The 22184-nt window shown below is 41.3% G+C and overlaps 1 protein-coding gene across 3 annotated transcripts in view; it reads left to right on the top strand.

Annotated features, from left to right (window-relative positions):
- Window positions 1–22184, top strand: part of CCSER2 (coiled-coil serine rich protein 2) — a 186295-nt gene that overhangs the window by 147692 nt on the left and 16419 nt on the right. Inside the window, exon 10 of one of the 3 annotated variants that reach the window (XM_040434595.1) lies at window positions 5527–5611. The exons of the other annotated variants lie outside the window; for them this stretch is intronic. Coding sequence (XP_040290529.1) covers window positions 5527–5611 — 85 coding nt within the window. The remainder of the gene's footprint in view (window positions 1–5526; window positions 5612–22184) is intronic. 3 annotated transcript variants of the gene reach the window in all.

The following is a 22184-nucleotide window of genomic DNA, read 5'->3' as shown; positions in this document are numbered from 1 at the left end:
AGAGATATATCTATATCCACTCCGGTTGTTATACTGTTGCAAACAGATGCCTGTAAGCCAATTTCAAATGAGTGGATGTTTGCACTGTCGCAATTTTCAAAACAGGATAATATGTCTGTATTTGTAATATATATGCTGAAGGTCTTGTATTTAAAATTGTCACCCAGGTAAGTCCGTAGTAAAAAAGTGTCAGCTGAACCGCAATTAATTACTTGCGCACAGAATATGTTGCTGTATAGATGCTGGTTAATGGCTCCATTCATCCATTATATGACCGCAACTTCAATTGCCCAAGTCCGATTTAATTTTTTTATAGAAGAGATCTCCTATGCAGTTTCCCACAAGTGTGGGCTTACCTCCCTCTGCGCTTGGTGGGACTATAATAGTAGTCTTTTCCTCCGCTTGGAATGCCGGCGTCCCGGCTGCGGTGTTAGCGTCCCTCGTGTCTCTCACCGCTACTCCTCACGTGATGCTCTTGTGTGAGGTAGGCGGCCACTTGTTTCCGAGCGCTGATGGGGTAATACACCTGATCCTCTTCCGGTGTATATCAATGGGGTCCTTTCCTTGGTACAAAGTGCACTTATATTCCAAATAGAATTCGGGGTGTCTAGTCCAAGATTATTGCCAAGATCCTCACCAAATGCGTTTCGGGGAGACGCTGTCCCCTTCCTCAGTGGTACTAGCTAACACCGCAGCCGGGATGCCGGCATTCCAAGCGGAGGAAAAGACTACTATTATAGTCCCACCGAGCGCAGAGGGAGGTAAGCCCACACTTGTGGGAAACTGCATAGGAGATCTCTTCTATAAAAAAAATAAAATCGGACTTGGACAATTGAAGTTGCGGTCATATAATGGATGAATGGAGCCATTAACCAGCATCTATACAGCAACATATTCTGTGCGCAAGTAATTAATTGCGGTTCAGCTGACACTTTTTTACTACGGACTTACCTGGCCGACAATTTTAAATACAAGACCTTCAGCATATATATTACAAATACAGACATATTATCCTGTTTTGAAAATTGCGACAGTGCAAACATCCACTCATTTGAAATTGGCTTACAGGCATCTGTTTGCAACAGTATAACAACCGGAGTGGATATAGATATATCTCTACTGAAAGCTACTTTATAGAGAATTATAGTCTTCTGTTGATGCGGTACATGTTATTCTGTTGATGTGGGATATCCCAATATATAGGTTACCTATGGAATCTACATGATTGCATGTGTAACTATTTATGCACAAGGTAACTACCATTTGCAGCTGCAGAGACCGACAGCATGATTGTCTATATTAATTCATCCAGGACCATATCAGGCCCATGGACATTTGGTGCTGCCGGCTTCTGTATTATTGAATTGATACCTATATTTTTAATTTATCTTTTTTGCTGTTTTTTATTTTTATTTTTATTTTTCATTTCTTATATTTTTCATTTATTCTTTATCCTATTGTATTTTAATGAAGGTACATATGTGACAGGTGATATTTTTCCCTACTTCAATAAACCATGTTCATATTCCTTATATGAGTGCCAGCTCAATTTTCTACAGATTTCCAAACACTTTGCTCCATCTCGTAGTCAATAGTAGTAAATTAATTTCACAAATGAAATGGGTGTTGGGGGAAAACACATTTTTTAAAGGGTCAGAATGGGTTGAAAATGAAAAAACGAAGCTTTGCTCTCCTCACCAATGCTCTGACTCTGCTGGAGTCTTTGCTGTTCTCCACTTCCTGGTCCAAGCTTGGCACACAAGAAATATCGGGAAAGGCTAGCTTAGGGGGTGACCAGTGACTCGCTTCATCCAGTGATTCAGCTGGCATTTGCCATCTGTTGAGACTGGCCCAGGAAGTGAACAGCAGCAGGGATCGAAGCAACGGCAGAATAGAATTAAAAGGAGATTGGAAGGATTATATATTTTTTTCTTTAACCCATTGTGGCTCTTCTTTGAAAAACAAAAAGGTTCCCCCCCCCCCTGCCCGGGAAGAACATTAAGATCACAGAATCATGGTGATCGACTACAGTTTTTTCTGTTACTGGTGAGGTCTACAAAGTATGATTTCAGGTATACATTTCCAGTCTGTAACACATTGAATAGTGATCAGTTGTTATTAAGGAACTTGTCAAGTCCGATGTCTTGATTTTATGATCATGTTATTATATATAATAAGATCCCTTTAGGTAGACATCATTTTTAGCATGTAGCTTTAAGTAAATATGCTTTTTAACTTGTCACCTCTGCTTTACCACTTTAACATTGCCACAATTTTGTTACATTTTTACTAATTTGTTTTTGCTAACATTATCACGTGTGTTCCAGATCCTCTAAGCATCAAACACAATAATTCATGCATTATGGTTCCTTTAAAAATGGTTAAAGGAGTTGTCCAGGCTACAGATATTGATGACCTGTCATCAAACAGATTGGTGGTGGACCACGGGCACCCCGGCTAATGCGAGTCCTGCATCCTCTTCAATGTTTACCTGCACGCCGTCTCCCTTGTAGCTGCTGTGCAGTGTAATTACCGCTGTTAATCCTGTTCAGGTGAATGGGAGCGCAAGCTGTAATTACACTGGACCACCGATACAATCTAGACGTATGGTGGCAAACATTGAAGAGGATGCATCACTCGCACGAACACCATGACCCCTTCAAACAGCCAAAAGTCAGACCCCCGCCAATCTTGATATTGATGGCCTTTTCTGAGGATAGGTAATCAATATCTGTAGTGCAGAGAACCCCTTTAAGCTTTGACCCTTGCATACAAGTTTTGATAGCCTTTAGTTTAGGTCTTTAATACTGCAAACTTTATTTTTCATCTTCATGTTCTTTTGCTTTGTAATATTTATTTTTTATGTTGCATGGCATATTGCTAAGGAATGCTATCACTATATGATCTTTGGGGGTCTAATCTCTGTTAGACCCCCCATTGATTCTGAGAATGTCAGGGACACAGCCCTGCTTTAGCGTTGTGTCCAGTTTACGTTCTTCCTGCAGCGTTAGCCACCCAGTTGCCTCCCTTTTATACTACATTGTATGTGTGAAACAGAAATTCATTTTGATTGAACACATTTGCCGATTGCTTGTGTAAGATTTCAGTGCACACATTTTTATATCCATGAGCCTATTCGGCTGCCATTGATTTAATGCTTGTCTAGTTGCCACTTGGCATAGAAGCAAATTCTGCATGCCCGCTGCTCCATTCAGCTGTAGGAGACTGCCGGAGATAGCCGAGTACATGCGCTCAACTATCTCCAGCTGCCCCATAGAGTTGAATGGACTGGCGGCACACATTCGTGTCCACTACTTCATTTCAGCAGGGGAACAGGGGCCTCCGTTCCAGTGATCGATCGGACCCCCGTCGATCAGATATTTAAAGGGGCATACCCATCACATACAATGGGGGCATATCGCTAGGATATGCCCCCGTTGTCTGATAGGCGCTGCTCCCATACAAGTGAATGGGAGCGCACCGCGCACGCACAGCCCCTAGTCCCATTCATTTCTATGGGGCAGACGGAAATAGCCAAGTCAGCGCTCTGCTATTTTTGGCAGCCCCATTGAAATGAATGGAGGGTGGCTGCGCATGCGCAGTGCACCCTCTGTTCATTTCCCCGCTCCGTTCTCGTTGTAGGTGCAGGTCCCACAGGAGGGATCCGATATGGATCCTAGCGATATGCCCCCATTGTATGTGATGGGAAAACCCCTTTAACACCTATCCTGTGAATAGGGGATGAGTTGTAACTTAACAACCCCTTTAATGTATTAGTCCATGATCATCTTTAGAAGAGGTCTATAGGATTATTTCAATACATTACATATAACAGGGCATTTAGTATTAACGATCATGTGTGTTATATTTTCCAAATCGTTTAAAGGAGTTGTCTAGATACCATCTTTCCATATAATGGGCCCCCAGAATAATGCTGTGCTACAGAGGTGTACCCAGCTCCTGTGAAAAAAGAGAAGCAGTCACATTAAGCATACAGTATGATCTGCAGGCTGCATATTACACAGCAGATTTATATATAGGTAAAGTAGAACTGGCTTAGTTGCCTATAGCAACCAATCAGATTCCACCTTTCATTTTCCAAAGGAGCCGTCAAAAATGAAAGGTGAAATCTGATTGGAAGCTATGGGCAACTAAGCCAGTTCTACTTTACTGGAGATTCAGTACAACTTATAATGATTTAAAATATATGCTCTTTTGTGTTGAGGAGTCCAGTGGGTGGATAGATAGTTCTGTATACACGCTCATACAAGGAAGGCTGTCAGTCCACTGGACTCCTAAAGCATAGAATAGGGCAGAGATTTCAATCAATAAATAACAAGTTTTTCCATTTTCTCAGGTTCTCCTGCTCTACAATCTTCCAGGGTAGAGAACTATGTAGTAGCTAGTATAGGGTGGGCTCAGTAGGGTCCTCCACTATCTCTTTGAATGGGTTATCAGACACAAGTCTCCCTTTTTAAAGGTTTTTTTTCAGACATTTTTATACAGGTGACCTTTCCTCAGTGGTAGTTTAGGCCATTTGACGTTGCGCTCATCGGTCACTTGGCTAGGCACAGCTTAGCCCCATTGATGTGAATAGGGATGAGCTGCGGTACCAAGCACAGCCACTATAAGGGCTCTTTCACACGAGCAGATGGCGTGCGTGGAATCCGCTGCATGAAGGACCGCCAAGCCCCGTTACGGACAGCAGAGACACGAAGCATTAACATGATTGATAATGCTCCGTGCCTCTCTGTGACCTTTTTGCTACAAAATCACGGTGACAACTTTATCTCACTGTGATTTTGTAGTAAAAAGGTCACAGAGAGGCACGGAGCATTATCAATCATGTTAATGCTTCGTGTCTCTGCTGTCCGGAACGGGGCTTGGCGGTCTTTCATGCAGCGGATTCCACGCACGCCATCTGCTCGTGTGAAAGAGCCCAAAAAGGTAACGGCGGTGTGCTTGATATGCTGAGGGAAGGCCGCGGCACTACTACGTGCGTCAGTGCCTCCTCAAATAGATAATTGGCAGCGGTCCCAGGTGTCGGATAGGATAGGTCATCAGTATAAAAGTCTTGGAAAACCCTTTTAAAATCCTTTTTTTCCCCCCTGTTCCTGGAAATGCAAAAATGTAATAACAGCCTTGTATGTTGTCAGGGGGAAAAGAACTGTAAAGTGTTGCTGCGGGTAGGGGGGCAGTGCTTGGTAACAATGCACACTTCATTTTAGGAATCGATATGAGCATGGTTCATAGACAAACGCTGCACCCCAGCAGTCGCGCTCTTGATATTTTATGTTGTCTGTATGTTGCCCTTTTAACATTGCATCTGTACGTCATGATTGATGTCTGGAATTCATCTTCTGCTATTGTTCTATTTCTTCACAGCAAGTGTTACATTGTGGTTGAACATTGCTCCATTATGTGAACTATAAGTCGGTGCTTTGTATTATGGCTTTCGTGACACTTTTTTTTCCTCCACCTTTCCTACTTTTTATTATCCAATTTCCCCTCTTTTTTTCTGCACAGAGTGGGTATTCTGCTCCCTCCTTCTCTCCCTGGCAGGGCCCATACCAGGGGAGTCCTCGGACTGGTCCACCGCACCGCAGACAGAGTGAGTCTGTACTCCTCTCACTCATCCCTCCTGACCCTATGTGTCTGCCTGTTAAATGCTGTGCATGCACCGTCTCCTCACTAGCACCCCTGCCCAAATGATGAATGGTGTCAAGACACTCGCCACCTGGTTCTAACACAAGTGTTTTGTTTGTTCCAGCTAAAACAATGCATTTGCTTTTACAGAGCAGGTTTTGTGCCCATCACTTGCCCAGATTGTATCGCCGTTTCATTCCGTTTGTCACTTTTTTAATATCGCTCTTCCTTTTCTCTTGACATGAAAGTTTGGCATATCATGTGCTTGCAAGCAATTTTAGCTCAGAGATTTAACAGGTTATCTTTCAATAAAGGTTTATATGGCTGCCGCCATACTACAGTTTTTGGTTTTAATATTTTTTTGTAAAAAAGAAAAAAACATCCAAAAATGGGAAACTACTGCAGCGTTTTTTGGCTTTTATTTTTTTTTTGGGGGGGGGGGGGGGTTAGGTTTTTAGTGGGGTTTTTGTTTTGCTTTTTTGTGGCCTTCTTATAACATTTACTGTGTTTTAGCACATGTTTTATGATGTTTTGTTTGCAAGATTTTTTTTTTTTTTTTACGGAGGGCTAAAAAAAAAGCCAGGAAAGGAGGCAAAAAAACACCACACACAGATCATGCTACAATTTCAAATAAATGCCTTTGGCCCCAAAAGAGCAAGTATATTCCTTAAAGCATGAAAGCATGACTATTGCTTCAGACACAATGGGGTAGATTTAATTTTTAAAGTGCACCAGAATTCTGGTTAATACACCCTTTTGCAACTCACTTGACAAAGAGGTGTATATTAGTGGACTTGCACCAAAATTACATCAACCAATGGTTGATGTATCGTTAGACAAAAGCATCTAACAGTGCATACAGTGTGAGCCACCATGAAAACCCTGGCACATCTTTAGACTGTGTAGTCTAGTATTATACTGTCTATATATTAGGCACTCCATGCAGTATATTAGGAAGTTCCATAGCATTTTTTTATGCAGAAAATAAAGATTATTTTCTAAAACGGGAAAATTCCTTAAATGTACACTGTTTACAGGTGTCTGGTGTGCCACAGTGTATTTTTTTTAAACAGTTTGTGCCAAAGAAAATGCAACCACAAGGAACCTGTCAGCAGTCAGGTGTCTTCTTTTGATATTTATAGCTGAGGATCAGAAGGGAGGTTATAACTCACAAATACAGTCACGGGTAAGAATATCAGCTTCACTACAGTTTGCATCCTGTACTTTTCTGACAGGTCAGAGAACAAAATTTTTTGTGGGAGTGCTACTTTAACACATTAGCGTCAGTATGGAGGTAATGCAAGAGAGAAGAGGGAGCAGAAGAATTAGCATATTTTCAAATATATGGTAGGTACATTTCTGCTCCCACAATGCTGCACAATTTTGTATGCTGACCATACACGTAGCTGTCGGTTGAACAACTCTTTGCCCCAGTAGCTTAAATTAGTGGATTATCCCACTGAAATTGCCAAATCCACAAAGTCGACCCCTTTTGTTTTTTTTTAAATAGGAGCTGGCCTGTTGGTCAATGGATTGCTGCAGTTCTGGCTTCTCAGTTATTATGTCTGGGAAAGCAATATCTGGCTATTAATTGCATGTCCCCGAAGAGTCAACCATGTAGTACACGAGACCCCTTGAACATAGGCCCTTTGGATAAGGGTTGTCATCCTTTGACAACTCCTTTAGGGCTCATGCACACAACCGTGGATTTGGTCCCCCTCAGATCCAAATTTTTACGGATCGGATTCAGACTCATTCACTTCAGTGGGGCCACAAAAGAAGCGGATAGTACTTCCGCAGCCCCGCAAAGAAAAAATATAGAAAAAAATAGAACATGTCCTATTCTTGTCCTTTTTGGCGGACAAAGATATATGACAGTTCTACAGAGGGCAGAATGTTCCTTTCCACAAAAAGTACACGGTCAATGTCATTGTTTTGTGGATCCGCATTTTGCGGACCGCAAAAACTGCTACAGCCGTGTGCATGAGCCTTTAAAGAGGACCTTTCATCGGTCCAAACATTGTAAGATAACTATCAGGCTGTGTAGAGTGGCGCCCCGGGATCTCACTGCACTTACTATTATTCCGGGGTGCCGCTCCGTTCTCCCGCTATGTCCCCCAGTATTTTCGCTGATTTGGTTATACTGGGAGGAGTCTGCCCTGTTTCTCCCTGGGCGTTCCTTCTCCCAGGCTGTAGCTTTGTCCAATCGCAGCGCAGAACTCACAGCCAGGGAGAAAAAAAACTCCCAGGCTGTGAGTTCTGCGCTGCGATTGGGCAGCGCTACATCCTGGGAGAAGAAATGCCCAGGGAGAAACAGGGCAGACTCCTCCCAGTATAACCAAATCAGCAAAAATACCGGGGGACAAAGCGGGAGAACGGAGCGGCGCTCTACACAGCCTGATAGTTATCTTACAATGTTTGGAGATGAAAGGTCCTCTTTAAGTGTCTGGGTTTGTGGACATCTTTAATAACATGAGTGTTTGCTGAAGTATTTCCACTCTGCTGCATCTCCATTTACATGGCCCCTTGGAAGGAAGAGCTATACAGAAGAATTGATAAACGGAATGGCTTCTTTCCCTTTTTTCTGAGTGCATTTTATTTTTATTGTAACATCTGGAGCATGTGTCACCTCTAGCTTTTGCTAACAGTTTCTGTACATTTTAATGGCATGCCTGAATTTTGTGGTCTGCTTTTTTCTTTTATTTTATCCTCCAAGCAGTGTGTTTTCATTTCCCCATGTTGGAAGGGTAAGTAGATCTGTAACTATACAAATCACTTGTGAAAGACAAACAGATTGTACTTCTAGAATTGATTTACCCACCTCAAGGTTTGTGGCGAGGATTTCAGGGTTATTATCTCTTGCTTACCTGGTCCCTTAAGGACACTTATATACCAAACATAAATTGAGATAAACATATATTATACAGCGAGATCATTAAAAGTCCCAGTCCAGGTTGAAATGTTGGAAAACAAATTAGCCATTCACCGCTGGGAAATTTAAAAAGAATTGCCACTTAAATGAAACGTGCATTTAAAACAAGGCCAGCAATGAGGCAGTAAAATCGGCACATTAGCATGATATTGAAGCCTTAAATAATAATTTGATCCCAAGAACACATTTTCTCAGTGTTTTGAAGTGTTCTAATGAACTTTCTTGTTTATGAAGTATGATTTCTAAGGAATCGAAAACATCTTTATTTGCAAGCTCTCATATCATTACAGATACTTTGCAGGATAATGGCTTTCCTTGTTTCCAATAGACATGTGGCCAGTTTATGGATTTTTCTGTTAAGTACTAAATCTGTTTCCAAATAGACAGGAAAAAACTGTAAAAATAAAACTAAGAACGCAATAAAAAAAAAAGGGGGTATATAAAGTGGAAGCACCTTAGGATTTCATTTCTTCAATTGTTGTCCATTTCCAACTTCAAGAAGATAACTCAAGGGCTAGCATTATTGAAGGGTCTCCTGAGGTTATGAGTATTTTTTTTGTGCTGAGAAAATATGTAGGTTGTACAACTTTACTTGTCTGAGTGGATGTTCGAGTTTAAAGGGGTTTTCCGGGAATTAAGAAAATGAAAATACTTAAATATTTCTTTGTTATAAATATATTCCCAAATAACTTTTATTCATTATAATGGTCTGTTTTGTCTAGGGAGCAATTAGGAGAAATAAAATGGCTGCCATCCTATTAGTACACACAAAACCTGTCCTAATCACACAGCGGGACAAGTTACTTCACAGCACTGAGATAAAGAGCTGCCTTATCCTCTCTGCTTTACTTGTCAGGGATTATGATCCTGAATACAGAAAAGATCTTCAACTGAATCTCTGTTGGTAAGGAGTTCATGAGGAGACATGAAGTACAGACAGGACAGACTGTGGTAATGGAGACTGCATACAAGTGCTGCTGCTCATTACTACACCCCCACCCTCCTCTCTGTATTTCATGTCTCCTCATGAATTCCACTTCTACAGAGATTCAGCTGAAGGCCTTATCAGTTATATTCAGGAACATAATCCCTGACAAGTAGAGAAAAGAAGAGGATGAGGCAGCTCTTTACCTCAGTGCTGTGAAGTAACTTGTCCTCCTGTGTGATTAGGACAGGTTTTGTGTGTACTAATAGGGACTGGGACATCTAGGGTTTGGGATAGTGAGACCAAGTTTTTTTTCTTGTTCTAATAGCATCCCTGCCTTAAAAACAAATGAGACAACCCCTTTAAGTTAACATAAAATCGTAAATCTTTTCCCCCCCCCTAAAATGAGCAACATTGGCTTCTACTTCATGAGGGTTTTTGGCTTCCTCTGCAGGATAATAGGCTGAACTGGATGGACTTATGTTCTTTTGCAGCCTTACTAACTACCGTATGTTACTATTTAAAAAGCCTTTGAGTTAAAAAAAAAGTTCCTCCAAAGTTCTTAAAATCCTAGGCTGCAAAGTAGCTGTTTAAATTTTACCTCCATTGCCCTTGATAAAAGTAATGTTTACTCATGTTTTTCTGTCCATTTTATCAGAGGTAAATCTTGTTTGAAGGATTTAGTTTGTAATGTTTGAAATGTTACTTTCAGTTCATGGAATAAATTACATTTAAAAAAATAAAAGACAATTATACAAATACTTAGTTTTTCTTATTTAGAACTGATCTGGAGTGAAAGGGAATCTGTGGGCAGTTGACAGTAGTAGGTAGGGGTTGGGAGAGCAGAACAAACCTTTTGTGGAGTTTTAATTATTGAAAATACCGTTTGATTCTACCCGATTCAGCTCCCAAATGCACTGGAAACAGAGCTTAAAGGGGTTTTCAGAGAATTTAGAAAATGAAAATACTTCAATACCACTTTATGCTAACTATATTCCCAAATACCTTTCATTAGTTATAATGGCTCATTTTGTCTGGGGAGCAATCATTAGGAGAAATAAAATGGCCTTCGTCCTATTAGGACATACAAAACCTGTCCTAATCACCTTTGCATTGCCAGGAGTTATTCTGTTGCCAGAGATGTGTGGCCACCCCTGGTCTCCCTGTTTCTAGTGAAATAAACATACATATTTGTGGGTAGGTTAGGGAAGAAAAGGGTTTACCAAGCCTCCAAAAAGTATGTGTATGCCGGCTTTACAACCTGTATTGTAGCCTAGAACTAAACTTTAAACACCTTCCCACTTGTATAAAATATAACTTTTAATAAATACTTTTAAAATGTAAGCTCAACTCAAGCCCAAATCAAGTGGGTCTTATAGTACATACAGATGGTACACTTGTCAAAAACAGTAAAACTAATTATTTCATTGATATTACTCACGGTTTGTTGAAATCTCAGCACTTTGATACGGATGTCCGGCCCCTGAGGATTGTGAATGAAGGTCTGAGGTAAGTAAAGTCTTCAAAATGCAAAGAGGGGGCTGGGAAAGAGTGGACGAATAGTTATCTATACTCTCCCTAGAAGCCCCTCCCTAAACCTCAGCCCAGGGACACACCTTAGTGGTAAGGGTTCCCTGTCCTCATGCCTAACCTACAAATCCCTGTATGACCCTATGTAGCAGTGTCCCATGGGTAGATAAGGCATAGTAGGCTAATGTAAACTGCTGAGAAGATTATTAACAGTGTACCAAAAAAGAGGCAAAACCAAATGGTATGAACAGATATACACTGAAACAAAATCACATTATATCACTAAAATACTTAACTAGAATCTCAAGATAAAGACTCTCACAGTGGTGCCTACAATCAGGACCCACTAGGAGACTTGGGCTAGGATACAGGCTTCTTAGACGGCAGGTGTCTCAATGCTAGATTCAACACTGGGGCCTTTTATACCACAATTCCCCTCTACTTCCCCCAATCGTCCTGACTGCATATCCATCCAAAAGCTTCCCTATACTTTCTGCAGGGCTCTAATTGGCCTCAGGCCTAGCACCCTATCAGTAGTTCATCATGGGTGTCCTTTAATTTGACCATCATATGTTTTAAGAGCCGAATAACCGAAAGAACACCACTGTGGAACGCATATGCCAAGGATTGCCAACCTGTGGCTCTCCAGCTGTTGTAAAACTATAATTCCCACCATACCCTGCTGTAGGCTAATAGTTGTAGACAGTCTGGGCATGTTGGGAGTTGTAGTTTTGCAACAGCTGGAGAGCCACAGGTTGGCCATCCCTGGCATATGCGTTCCACAGACCGGGAGTGCTCACCTCACCAGATCCGTGCGCTCCACAGCCGTCAGGCCGGAAGTGTGAGCATCGGACGTTCCGTCTGGAACGCATATGCGTTCCACAGATGGAAAACCAAGCAGCACAAAGCCAGCAACTGTGCTGCCTGGTTTTCCGTCTGTGGAACGCATATGCGTTCCAGACGGCACTTCCGATGCTCACACTGACTGCTGTGGAGCGCACGGATGTGGTGAGGTGAGCACTTCCGGTCTGTGGAACGCATATGTGTTTTACAGTGGCGTTCTTTCGGTTATTCGGCTCTTAAAACATATGATGATCAAATCGAAGGACATCCATGATGAACTACTGATGGGGTGCTAGGCCTGAGGCCAATTAGAGCCCTGCAGAAAGTATAGGGAAGCTTTTGAATTGATATGCAGTCAGGACGATTGGGGGAAGTAGAGGGGTGGAGTTAGAGGGGGAGTGTGGTATAAAAGGCGCCAGTGTTGAATCTAGCATTGAGACACCTGCCATCTAAGAAGCCTGTATCCTAGCCCAAGTCTCCTAGTGTGTCCTGATTGTAGGCACCACTGTGAGTCTTTATCTTGAGATTCTAGTTAAGTATTTTATGTGATATAATCCCCTGACGAACCAGTCTTTTTAGTGACTGGGGAAACGCTGCGTCGGGATTTCGTTTCAGTGTATATCTGTTCATACCATTTGGGTTTGCCTCTTTTTTGGTACACTGTTAATAATCTTCTCAGCAGTTTGCATTAGCCTACTATGCCTTATCTACCCATGGGACTCTGCTACATAGGGTCATACAGGGATTTGTAGGTTAGGCATGAGGACAGGGAACCCCCCTACCACTAAGGTGTGTCCCTGGGCTGAGGTTTAGAGAGGGGCTTCTAGGGAGAGTATAGATAACTATTCGTCCACTCTTTCCCGACCCCTCTTTGCATTTTGAAGACTTTACTTACCGCAGACCTTCATTCACAATCCTCAGGGGCCGGACATCCGTATCAAAGTGCTGAGATTTCAACAAACCGTGAGTAATATCAATGAAATAATCAGTTTTACTGTTTTTTACAACAAGTGTACCATCTGTATGTACTATAAGACCCACTTGATTTGGGCTTGAGTTGAGCTTACATTTTAAAAGTATTTATTAAAAGTTATATTTTATACAAGTGGGAAGGTGTTTAAAGTTTAGTTCTAGTTGATACATCACTTACTTTTTTAATCTACTGCCTAGGCGGTTTGTTTATTCTGTATTGTAGCCTACTATCATTCTCACCTGTAATCAGCATTTTAACTTCTGGCCTTAAACATTTCAGTCCTACATGTGGTTATGCTAGCAAAGTATTACAGGTCCATGATTTTAATATTGATGGCTTATACTCAGAATAGGCCTTCATTATATGATTGCAGTGGGGATGGTGTGTGTCAGCTATTCTGCAATAGTTCTGGTACAGTCTACTGCAGCACTGATACCATTGAAGTGAACGGGAGTACCACTGCACTAGCTAGCTACATCCACTATGGAGCTGTGTAGTTCTGGCGCCACAGCTACACTGAAAGTGCTGATTAGTGGGCATGTGAGGTGTTGGACAACCACCTATCAGATTTTGATGACCTGTCCTAAGGAAAGACCATCAATAATATCATCCTGGATATGTGATAGCATATCTTAGGATGAGGGTTTTGGGCCCTTCATTCTCAGAATTGTGGGTGTTCCATAGATTATACCATAGATTATTTAAAGTAATCACATATCCTAGTGACATAAGAAGGAAATAACCCTTTAACTCTTTTGGAGCGATGTGTAAACATGGCGCCTGCTGCATATGGCCAGCAGATCTCTGCTGTTTCAAACAGTAGAAACCTGCGGTTAATTACTGTGACCGGCAATAATGCCGATCACAGTAATTAAATGCTTTAGATGCCGTGATCAAGTGAGATCACGGCATCTAAATGCGCAAAAACCCAGAAGCTCATGCCTACAGGCTTCCTACCGATGCCCCTTGCGGCCAATTGGGGCATCGGTAGTCGCGCTAGCACTTTCAGCCTTGCAATTCTTATTTTGGCCACCAGATGGTAGGCCAGGATAAGAAACGAGCAATATTCAGTTTAAATCGCATTTTAAAAATCCCTGATAGAACAAAATGAAAAATTTTAAAACATAATTTATAGGCTCGTATATGATCCTCAAAATCATCACAAATTTTTTTTTAAAGTAAAAAAATAAAAAATAAATGCCTAAATAACAATAAATATAAACATCATGGGTATCACCACGACCGAAAACACCCATAATATTAAAATAGAAAAAAGTGTTTCCAATACGGTGAGTGGAGTAACAGAAAAAAGGGTCAAAATGGCCGATTTGTCATTTTCTTATTGCTTCTCTTATCCAAATTTTTTTTATAAAATGTGATCAAAAAGTCACGCACACTCTAAAATGGCATCAATAAAACCTGTCCCACAAAAAATGAGCCCCTAAACAGCTCAGTAGACAAAAGTTAAAAAAAAAGTTATGAAGATCACAATATGGTGATGTAAAAAAATGTTTTTTTAACAAAGTTTAAATTTATTTCTTTAGACATAAAAAACTATACAAATGGGGTATTGATGTAATCATACTGACCCAGAGAACGAAGGGCATGGGTCAGTTTTGCCCCAAATGAAATGCTATGGGAACAAAACCCGTAAAATGGTGGAGGAATTGCATTTTTTTTCCAATTCCACCCCATTTGGAATTTGTTTACCGCATCCCACTACATTTTATGCCATAATTGATGGTGGCATTAGAAAGTACAACTTGTCCTGCAAAAAATAAGCCCTCACACAGCTATGTGACCGGAAGTATAAAAAAAGTTATAATTCAAGAAAAATAGGGAAGAAAAATGAAAACCAAAAACCCTCCGGTAGTGAACCAGTTAAAGGGAATCTGACAGCTCCAAAACACCCTTCAAACTAGAGTAAGTGGTACGTAGTGTAATTGATGCCGAGTCTGGTTACATAATTTTTGTCTTCATATTCACTTGCATTCTGATGCTGTGCTCTGACAAACCAGCAGTAAAATGCATTGAGAGGACTCTCGTGCTCACACACATAATAGAGAGGACTCAAAAAGGAGTCCTCTCAATGCATTTTACGGCTGGTTTGTGGGAGTACAATGTCAGGATGCAAGCGAGTATGAAGATAAAAATTACATAACCGGACTCAACATCACTTACACTATACACTGCTTACTCTAGTTTGGGGGGGTGTATGGAGCCGACAGACTCCCTTTAAGCTGACCTCCGCTAATGTAATACATTTAGAATAGTACAATGCTGCATACTGATAAATGCAACTTGTAAAGATGATATTCTACAACATTCTAAATATTAAAACAAATATTTTCAAATCTACTGTTGATTAAAATAGGACAGGGAACTGGTCACTAGGTCTGTAAACTACCCTTTTATACTGGTGGCGAATAGCTTAGCAAACTTGCCCCTGTCAAAAGTGTTCATTTTAGCATTATGTATAAAGACCTTACAAATGTAAAGGAGAACTGTCATATTTTCACTCAAAATAAAAAATTTCTATATGTTGTTGCTGCTGTGGTAATAATCCATAATCACTAATTATTGTGTTCACATACCACTTGTTTAATAAGATTCCGTCCATAGCAACCGCTCCTCACAAGACTTCTTTCTGACAATCTCCTCAAGATGGCAGCTGATGCCCTTATCCTGAGGCTAAGACCTCCCTCCCTAACTACGCAGAACGCGCAGCCTCACCCCAACCATTTGGCTTTCTCCAGACTTGCACACGTCCTCTTCCTCCTGGGTAGTGTTGAACGCGAATATTCTAATTGGGAATTTTTAGCGCGAATATTCTAATAGTGATTTTTTTATCGCAAATATCGGCACTATCCCGGTCCGGCGGGAGAGCGCATGCAGCGTTCGGGACTGCCCACTACTACGTCCTCCGTCTTCTGCATATAGAAGATAGGAGATGGAGGACACCTAGCAACGCTGTTTTAGCCGCACCCCTGAAATGCCTGGGGGAGGAAAGAACATGCTGCAACTACTAGGTAATTCAATACCTGTACAAAAGTATTGACTAGGGAACTAAGGTAAACTTAGTCAAACCAATCCAATTACATAAAAAAAGAAAAAATGACAGTTACCCTTTAACTTGTAAATTTCCAAAGAGGAGTCCTGATTTCTTTGATGTCTTACAGGCCAGAATACCTAATTATAAATCAGCTATGGTGGCATTTGGCACAATAAGCAGGTGACACAGAGGCCAGTACGCCTTACTTCCCTTTCCTGTGGGATGTCCATCAACCCAGGAGTGCTTGAGACAGGGACCATCCACATGTCCTGCCCTGGTCATACAGGTTACACTGTATACCAGTTATTTTTCTGCATACTGTGTACACTGATTTGACAGGGGCATGTGTATAAAGCTGTTCCCCAGCAGTATATAGACATACTGATGGTTTTGAGGGTGAAAATCTAGTTACAGGTTCCCTTTAAGAACCATTTTCTACATTGAAAGAGTATGAGATGATGAGTATAGTCCTCTTATGAGTGTGCTGCCCTTCATTCAACATTGGAAAGCAACAAATTCTAGATGGGGTTTAGAATATAAATCCTTGCCTAGGTGGTATTTTGGAATTGATTTGCCATCACGCTTTTACTGACCACAAAAATAAATTTTTCCATTTCCCTGTTTCCTGTGAAATATGATCTCTGGATACCTGCCTACCAGTTGCACTAGCATTCTGGAAGCTGTAATATAGAGTTTATATATATATCTGCATTATATTGTGACCTGTATAAAAAGTGCTTCATTTAAAGCTTACCGATTCTACATCTACCCGTCAACTCAACCTATAACAAGCATGTCATAAGCACACAGCTTTGTCCATATTTTGGTCCCCCAACAGAGGGCCCAAAATACAGATATTTTCTATGTGCTTTCCATATTTTTCTCAATCCCATCAATAGAAAATAAATTCTTGTGCACTATATGGACCAGAATAGGAAATTCTGTTTATTTGCATAACACCTGCACAATTCCGCAAAAAACACAGTTCTGTGCCGGGCCCAGTAGAAATTAATGAGTTTTTGTGCTGTTCGCTAAAAACATGAGAGCTCTTCAGGTGCCAAGTCTGGAGAAGAAAGAGACAGTTATAACCTCTTCTGCCTTCTCATTTCTAGTAGTCCTATCACTCAAAAAGTGCTATACAGTGAATAGAGGAAGTGACAATGCTGCTTCCTCTACTAGACCCAGTGACCACCGATGTGTCTCCAGGCGTAGCAGAGCTGCTTGGTCAGCCTGCTGGATTCATCGATTGACACACTGTATATGGTCTGTACATGCTCAGTTGGTCTAACTATATACTGAGCCTTTAAGATTTGGATGTGCTCTAGTAAATACTTTGGGAGCACACTTGAACTTTAGATACACTGAACTTGACCCATCCTAGGGTGCGTTCACTCGTTGTGGCCATATTGCAGTTTTGGATGTGGTTTCTGAATTCATAGCAAAACCATGTGATAAAAAAATCTTGGCAAAAACTGCATTGTGACTGCAACATGTGATCACAGCCTTATAGCTGTCCATCTGCTTTTTTAAGCCCTCCATGTGAAAGAGGAAAGCGAGTAAAACAATAAAAGGTGAGTCATGCTCACCTTACTGATTCCTGCCAATGTCATTCTAAAGTTTCATATTCTCCACCAGTCTCTTATTATTCATCTCACTGATGGACAGGAAATGGCCGCTCAGCCAAATAGTGGTTGCACTGAACTTTGCCTCCACCAATGGTTTTGAGTGGTTGAGTGGTCATTTCCAAAAGGGAAATGGAGACCTGACAGGGCCTATGAAGCTTGGAACAGGAACAGCAGGGAAACTGTAAGATGAGTATGATTTGTTATATTATATACTTGTACACAATATGGAGCCTGAAAAAAAAAAAAAAATGTGTGTGTGTATATATATACAGTGGGGGAAATAATTATTTGACCCCTCACTGATTTTGTAAGTTTGTCCAATGACAAAGAAATGAAAAGTCTCAGAACAGTATCATTTCAATGGTAGGTTTATTGTAACAGTGGCAGATAGCACATCAATAGGAAAATCGAAAAAATAACTTTAAATAAAAGATAGCAACTGATTTGCATTTCATTGAGTGAAATAAGTATTTGAACCCTCTAACAAAAAAAGACTTAATACTTGGTGGAAAAACCCTTGTTTGCAAGCACAGAGGTCAAACGTTTCTTGTAATTGATGACCAAGTTTGCGCACATTTTAGGAGGAATGTTGGTCCACTCCTCTTTGCAGATCATCTCTAAATCCCTAAGGTTTCGAGGCTGTCTCTGTGCAACTCTGAGCTTGAGCTCCCTCCATAGGTTTTCGATTGGATTAAGGTCCGGAGACTGACTAGGCCACTCCATGACCTTAATGTGCTTCTTCTTGAGCCACTCCTTTGTTGCCTTTGCTGTATGTTTTGGGTCATTGTCGTGCTGGAACACCCATCCACGACCCATTTTCAGTTTCCTGGCAGAGGGAAGGAGGTTGTCGCTCAGGATATCACGATACATGGCTCCGTCCATTTTCCCGTTTATGCGAATAAGTTGTCCTGTGCCCTTAGCAGAAAAACACCCCCAAAGCAAAATGTTTCCACCCCCATGCTTGACGGTGGGGACGGTGTTTTGGGGGTCATAGGCAGCATTTTTCTTCCTCCAAACACAGCGAGTTAAGTTAATGCCAAAGAGCTCTATTTTGGTCTCATCAGACCACAGCACCTTCTCCCAGTCACTCTCTGAATCATTCAGGTGTTCATTGGCAAACTTCAGACGGGCCTGCACATGTGCCTTCCTGAGCAGGGGGACCTTGCGAGCCCTGCAGGATTTTAATCCATTGCGGTGTAATGTGTTTCCAATGGTTTTCTTGGTGACTGTGGTCCCTGCTAATTTGAGGTCATTAACTAACTCCTCCCGTGTAGTTCTAGGATGCTTTTTCACCTTTCTCAGAACCATTGACACCCCACGAGGTGAGATCTTGCGTGGAGCCCCAGAGCGAGGTCGATTGATGGTCATTTTGTGCTCCTTCCATTTTCGAACAATCGCACCAACAGTTGTCACCTTCTCTCCCAGCTTCTTGCTAATGGTTTTGTAGCCCATTCCAGCCTTGTGCAGGTCTACAATTTTGTCTCTGACATCCTTGGACAGCTCTTTGGTCTTTCCCATGTTGGAGAGTTTGGAGTCTGCTTGATTGATTGATTCTGTGGACAGGTGTCTTTTATACAGGTGACTAGTTAAGACAGGTGTCCTTAATGAGGGTGACTAATTGAGTAGAAGTGTCTAACCACTCTGTGGGAGCCAGAACTCTTAATGGTTGGTAGGGGTTCAAATACTTATTTCACTCAATGAAATGCAAATCAGTTGCTATCTTTTATTTAAAGTTATTTTTTCGATTTTCCTTTTGATGTGCTATCTGCCATTGTTACAATAAACCTACCATTGAAATGATACTGTTCTGAGACTTTTCATTTCTTTGTCATTGGACAAACTTACAAAATCAGTGAGGGGTCAAATAATTATTTCCCCCACTGTATATATATATAATAATCAGCTGTACAACCCTTAAAAAGGTTCTCCTTTGTACAGAAGACCTGTCACCAGTCCCATATCTGTTTTAAGGGTGCGTCCCTACACAATCTATTTTTGTACATTCAGGGATGCAAGTGTCAGACTGTATATGGACATACCCTCCTGACACGGAGAATGGTAACACCAAGTTGTCACTCGATCCCTAAATTTCTAGTAAGAATAACAGAGGAAGAAAACCAATGCACAGGTATAAGAAAAAGATGCTCCAGGATTGCTATTTCATGGCGAATACAAGCTAGTTAAGGGATTTTGTCATCTGGACATTTATGGCATATCCACAGGATAGGTCATAGGTACAATGCCCACCTCTATGTTTGGAAGTCCTACTGAAGTGAGCAGAAAGACTGCACGGCCACTTCTCATTTCCCTGTGTGCGAAGCACATGTCAGACATTTATCGAATATCCTGTGGATATGCCACAAACATCCGAAATCGACATTTCAAGTGTGTTGTCAGGTCCTCTATAGTAACATAGTACATAAGGCCTAAAAAAGACATTTGTCCATCCAGTTCGCCCTGTCATCCTGCAGGTTGATCCAGAGGAAGGCAAAAAACCCTGTGAGGTAGAAGCCAATTTTCCTCACTTCAGGGGAATAAAAAATTCCTTCCCGACTCCAATCAGGCAATCAACGGATCAACGACCCCTCTCTAGTAGCTATATACTGTAATATTATTACACTTCAGAAATACATCCAGGCCCCTCTTGAATTCCTTTATTGTACTCACCATCACCACCTCCTCAGGCAGAGAGTTCCATAGTCTCACTGCTCTTACCGTAAAGAATCCTCTTCTATGTTTGTGTACAAACCTTCTTTCCTCCAGACGCAGAGGATGTCCCCTCATCACAGTCACAGTCCTGGGGATAAATAGATGATGGGATATGATAAGAATAAACATAGTAAAAGGCAGGTAAGGTGTTAAAACAATAAAAGAAGTTATGCTCACCTGTTCAAACGCCCTCCACTTCAGGGCCGCCACTCCAGTCCTCCATGCAGGGCTTTGTTTACATTACAGTATACTGCATGTGACCACTGCAGCCAGTCACTGGCCTCAGCTGTTTTGTGCCATATGCAGCTGAAGACGGTGATTAGCTGCAGTGATCACATGTAGATCACGTTGCTGAAGCCAAGTACATGAGGTCATGGCTGCTGTGGTAGAGAGAGTTAGAGCTGCAGTGGAGTGGATTTGAACTAGGGACTGTAGCTTCTTTTATTGTTTAAACCCCTTGTCTGCAATTTTTCATACTTTTTTAAACCTTAACAGCTGCTTTATAATTATAAAAATAAAAACATGAATAATTGTTACAAGAAGCCAAACTCAATTGTCAGAAGGTAATACCTGGGCAGTGAAAAGCATGACTTGAGTTAGAATTTATTTCAGTTTATTTCGCGCTCTATTATAAGTAAATAGAAGTGTATTTGTTCGGTGCTCAAGGGCCATATTTTCTTGCCAAACAATTTGAAAACTTGGATTTATGTTTAATTAGAACCCGTTTTGTGCGATTGAACTTGTGCGGGCCTCTTTGGGATAGCTCATAGCTTTGATTATTGCATAAACAATTAGATATTCTCCGTGACCTAGAATTGTTCTCCCTCTGCAGTTCAGGTGAACAGTTTGTGACATTTCTTCAAAGAATAGCGCTTTAGGTTTAGCGTCGCTTTTGTTACATATGTGGTTCTTCCAGCAGTCCTCTGCTGAGATTTCCCCCGAGGTGTATACTAAAGATAAAATAGATTTGAGTACAGGAATTTCTATGCTGTTGCTGCATGCTCGATGTGCTTCTCTGATGCCATTTGTCCTTGTCTCCCTGTCTCTGCTTTCACACTTGCCTTTGGAAAGGAGTTGAGGAGTTAGTCCATTACTTCTCTGATAAAGCGTGGTATAGTACAATTTCCGATTTCTACCCATGTACTGCTTGCCCCTGTATGATGACATCACCATGTTGATATTCGGACCTTCCTGCATGTTGCATGCAACGCTGAGAGTTTTGAATGTTTATTTTAATGTTTTTATGTCTTATTCACTTGATCTGAATGGGCAAAACTAGGTTACAGATAATTGAATATGTTCTTTAGGTTATATCTTGATGGGGCTGTCCGAATTATAACAACGCCCCCCCCCCCCTTCTCCGGTGTCCCCAAGTGTAGTAATATAATCAGCACTTAATCCTCACCTCTTTCATGCACTGCAGTTCCAATTCCAACTCTCACCTTTGATTTCTGCGTACAAGCTGTAGCAGTGACCTACCTGTATAGGACATGTGATTAGTGTTGAGCGAACTTGTGTTTTAAGTTCGGGTTATCGAAGAATCGCGTTATGGATTCTAAATTCCGTTATGGTCTGTGGTAGCGGAATCCACAACGCGATTCTTCGATAACCCGAACTTTAGACGCCGAACTTAAAACACAAATTCGCTCCACACTACATGTGATCGTTGTAGCCAATCGCTGTCCCCAGTGGTCTTGTGTGGTATACCGCTGAGGCCGGTGATTGACTGCAGCAGTGATGTACCATGTACTGCCCTGTCACCACTGCAACCTGTAAACTGAAATCCGCAGTAAACATTGGAGCTGCAACTATGGAGGAGGCAGGGGATTCATTGGTAGTTTTGTGTTCTTTCATTATTTTATTTCATTTTGGGCATTGAGGGAGTTTTGTTATAATTCTGACAACCTAATTAAAGTTTTTTTCCGACTTTTAAATCTTACATGTCATTT

The sequence above is a fragment of the Bufo bufo genome, chromosome 6, assembly GCF_905171765.1.
Source record: "Bufo bufo chromosome 6, aBufBuf1.1, whole genome shotgun sequence".
Lineage (NCBI taxonomy): Eukaryota > Metazoa > Chordata > Amphibia > Anura > Bufonidae > Bufo > Bufo bufo.
This window is presented reverse-complemented; position numbering and strand designations above follow the sequence as displayed.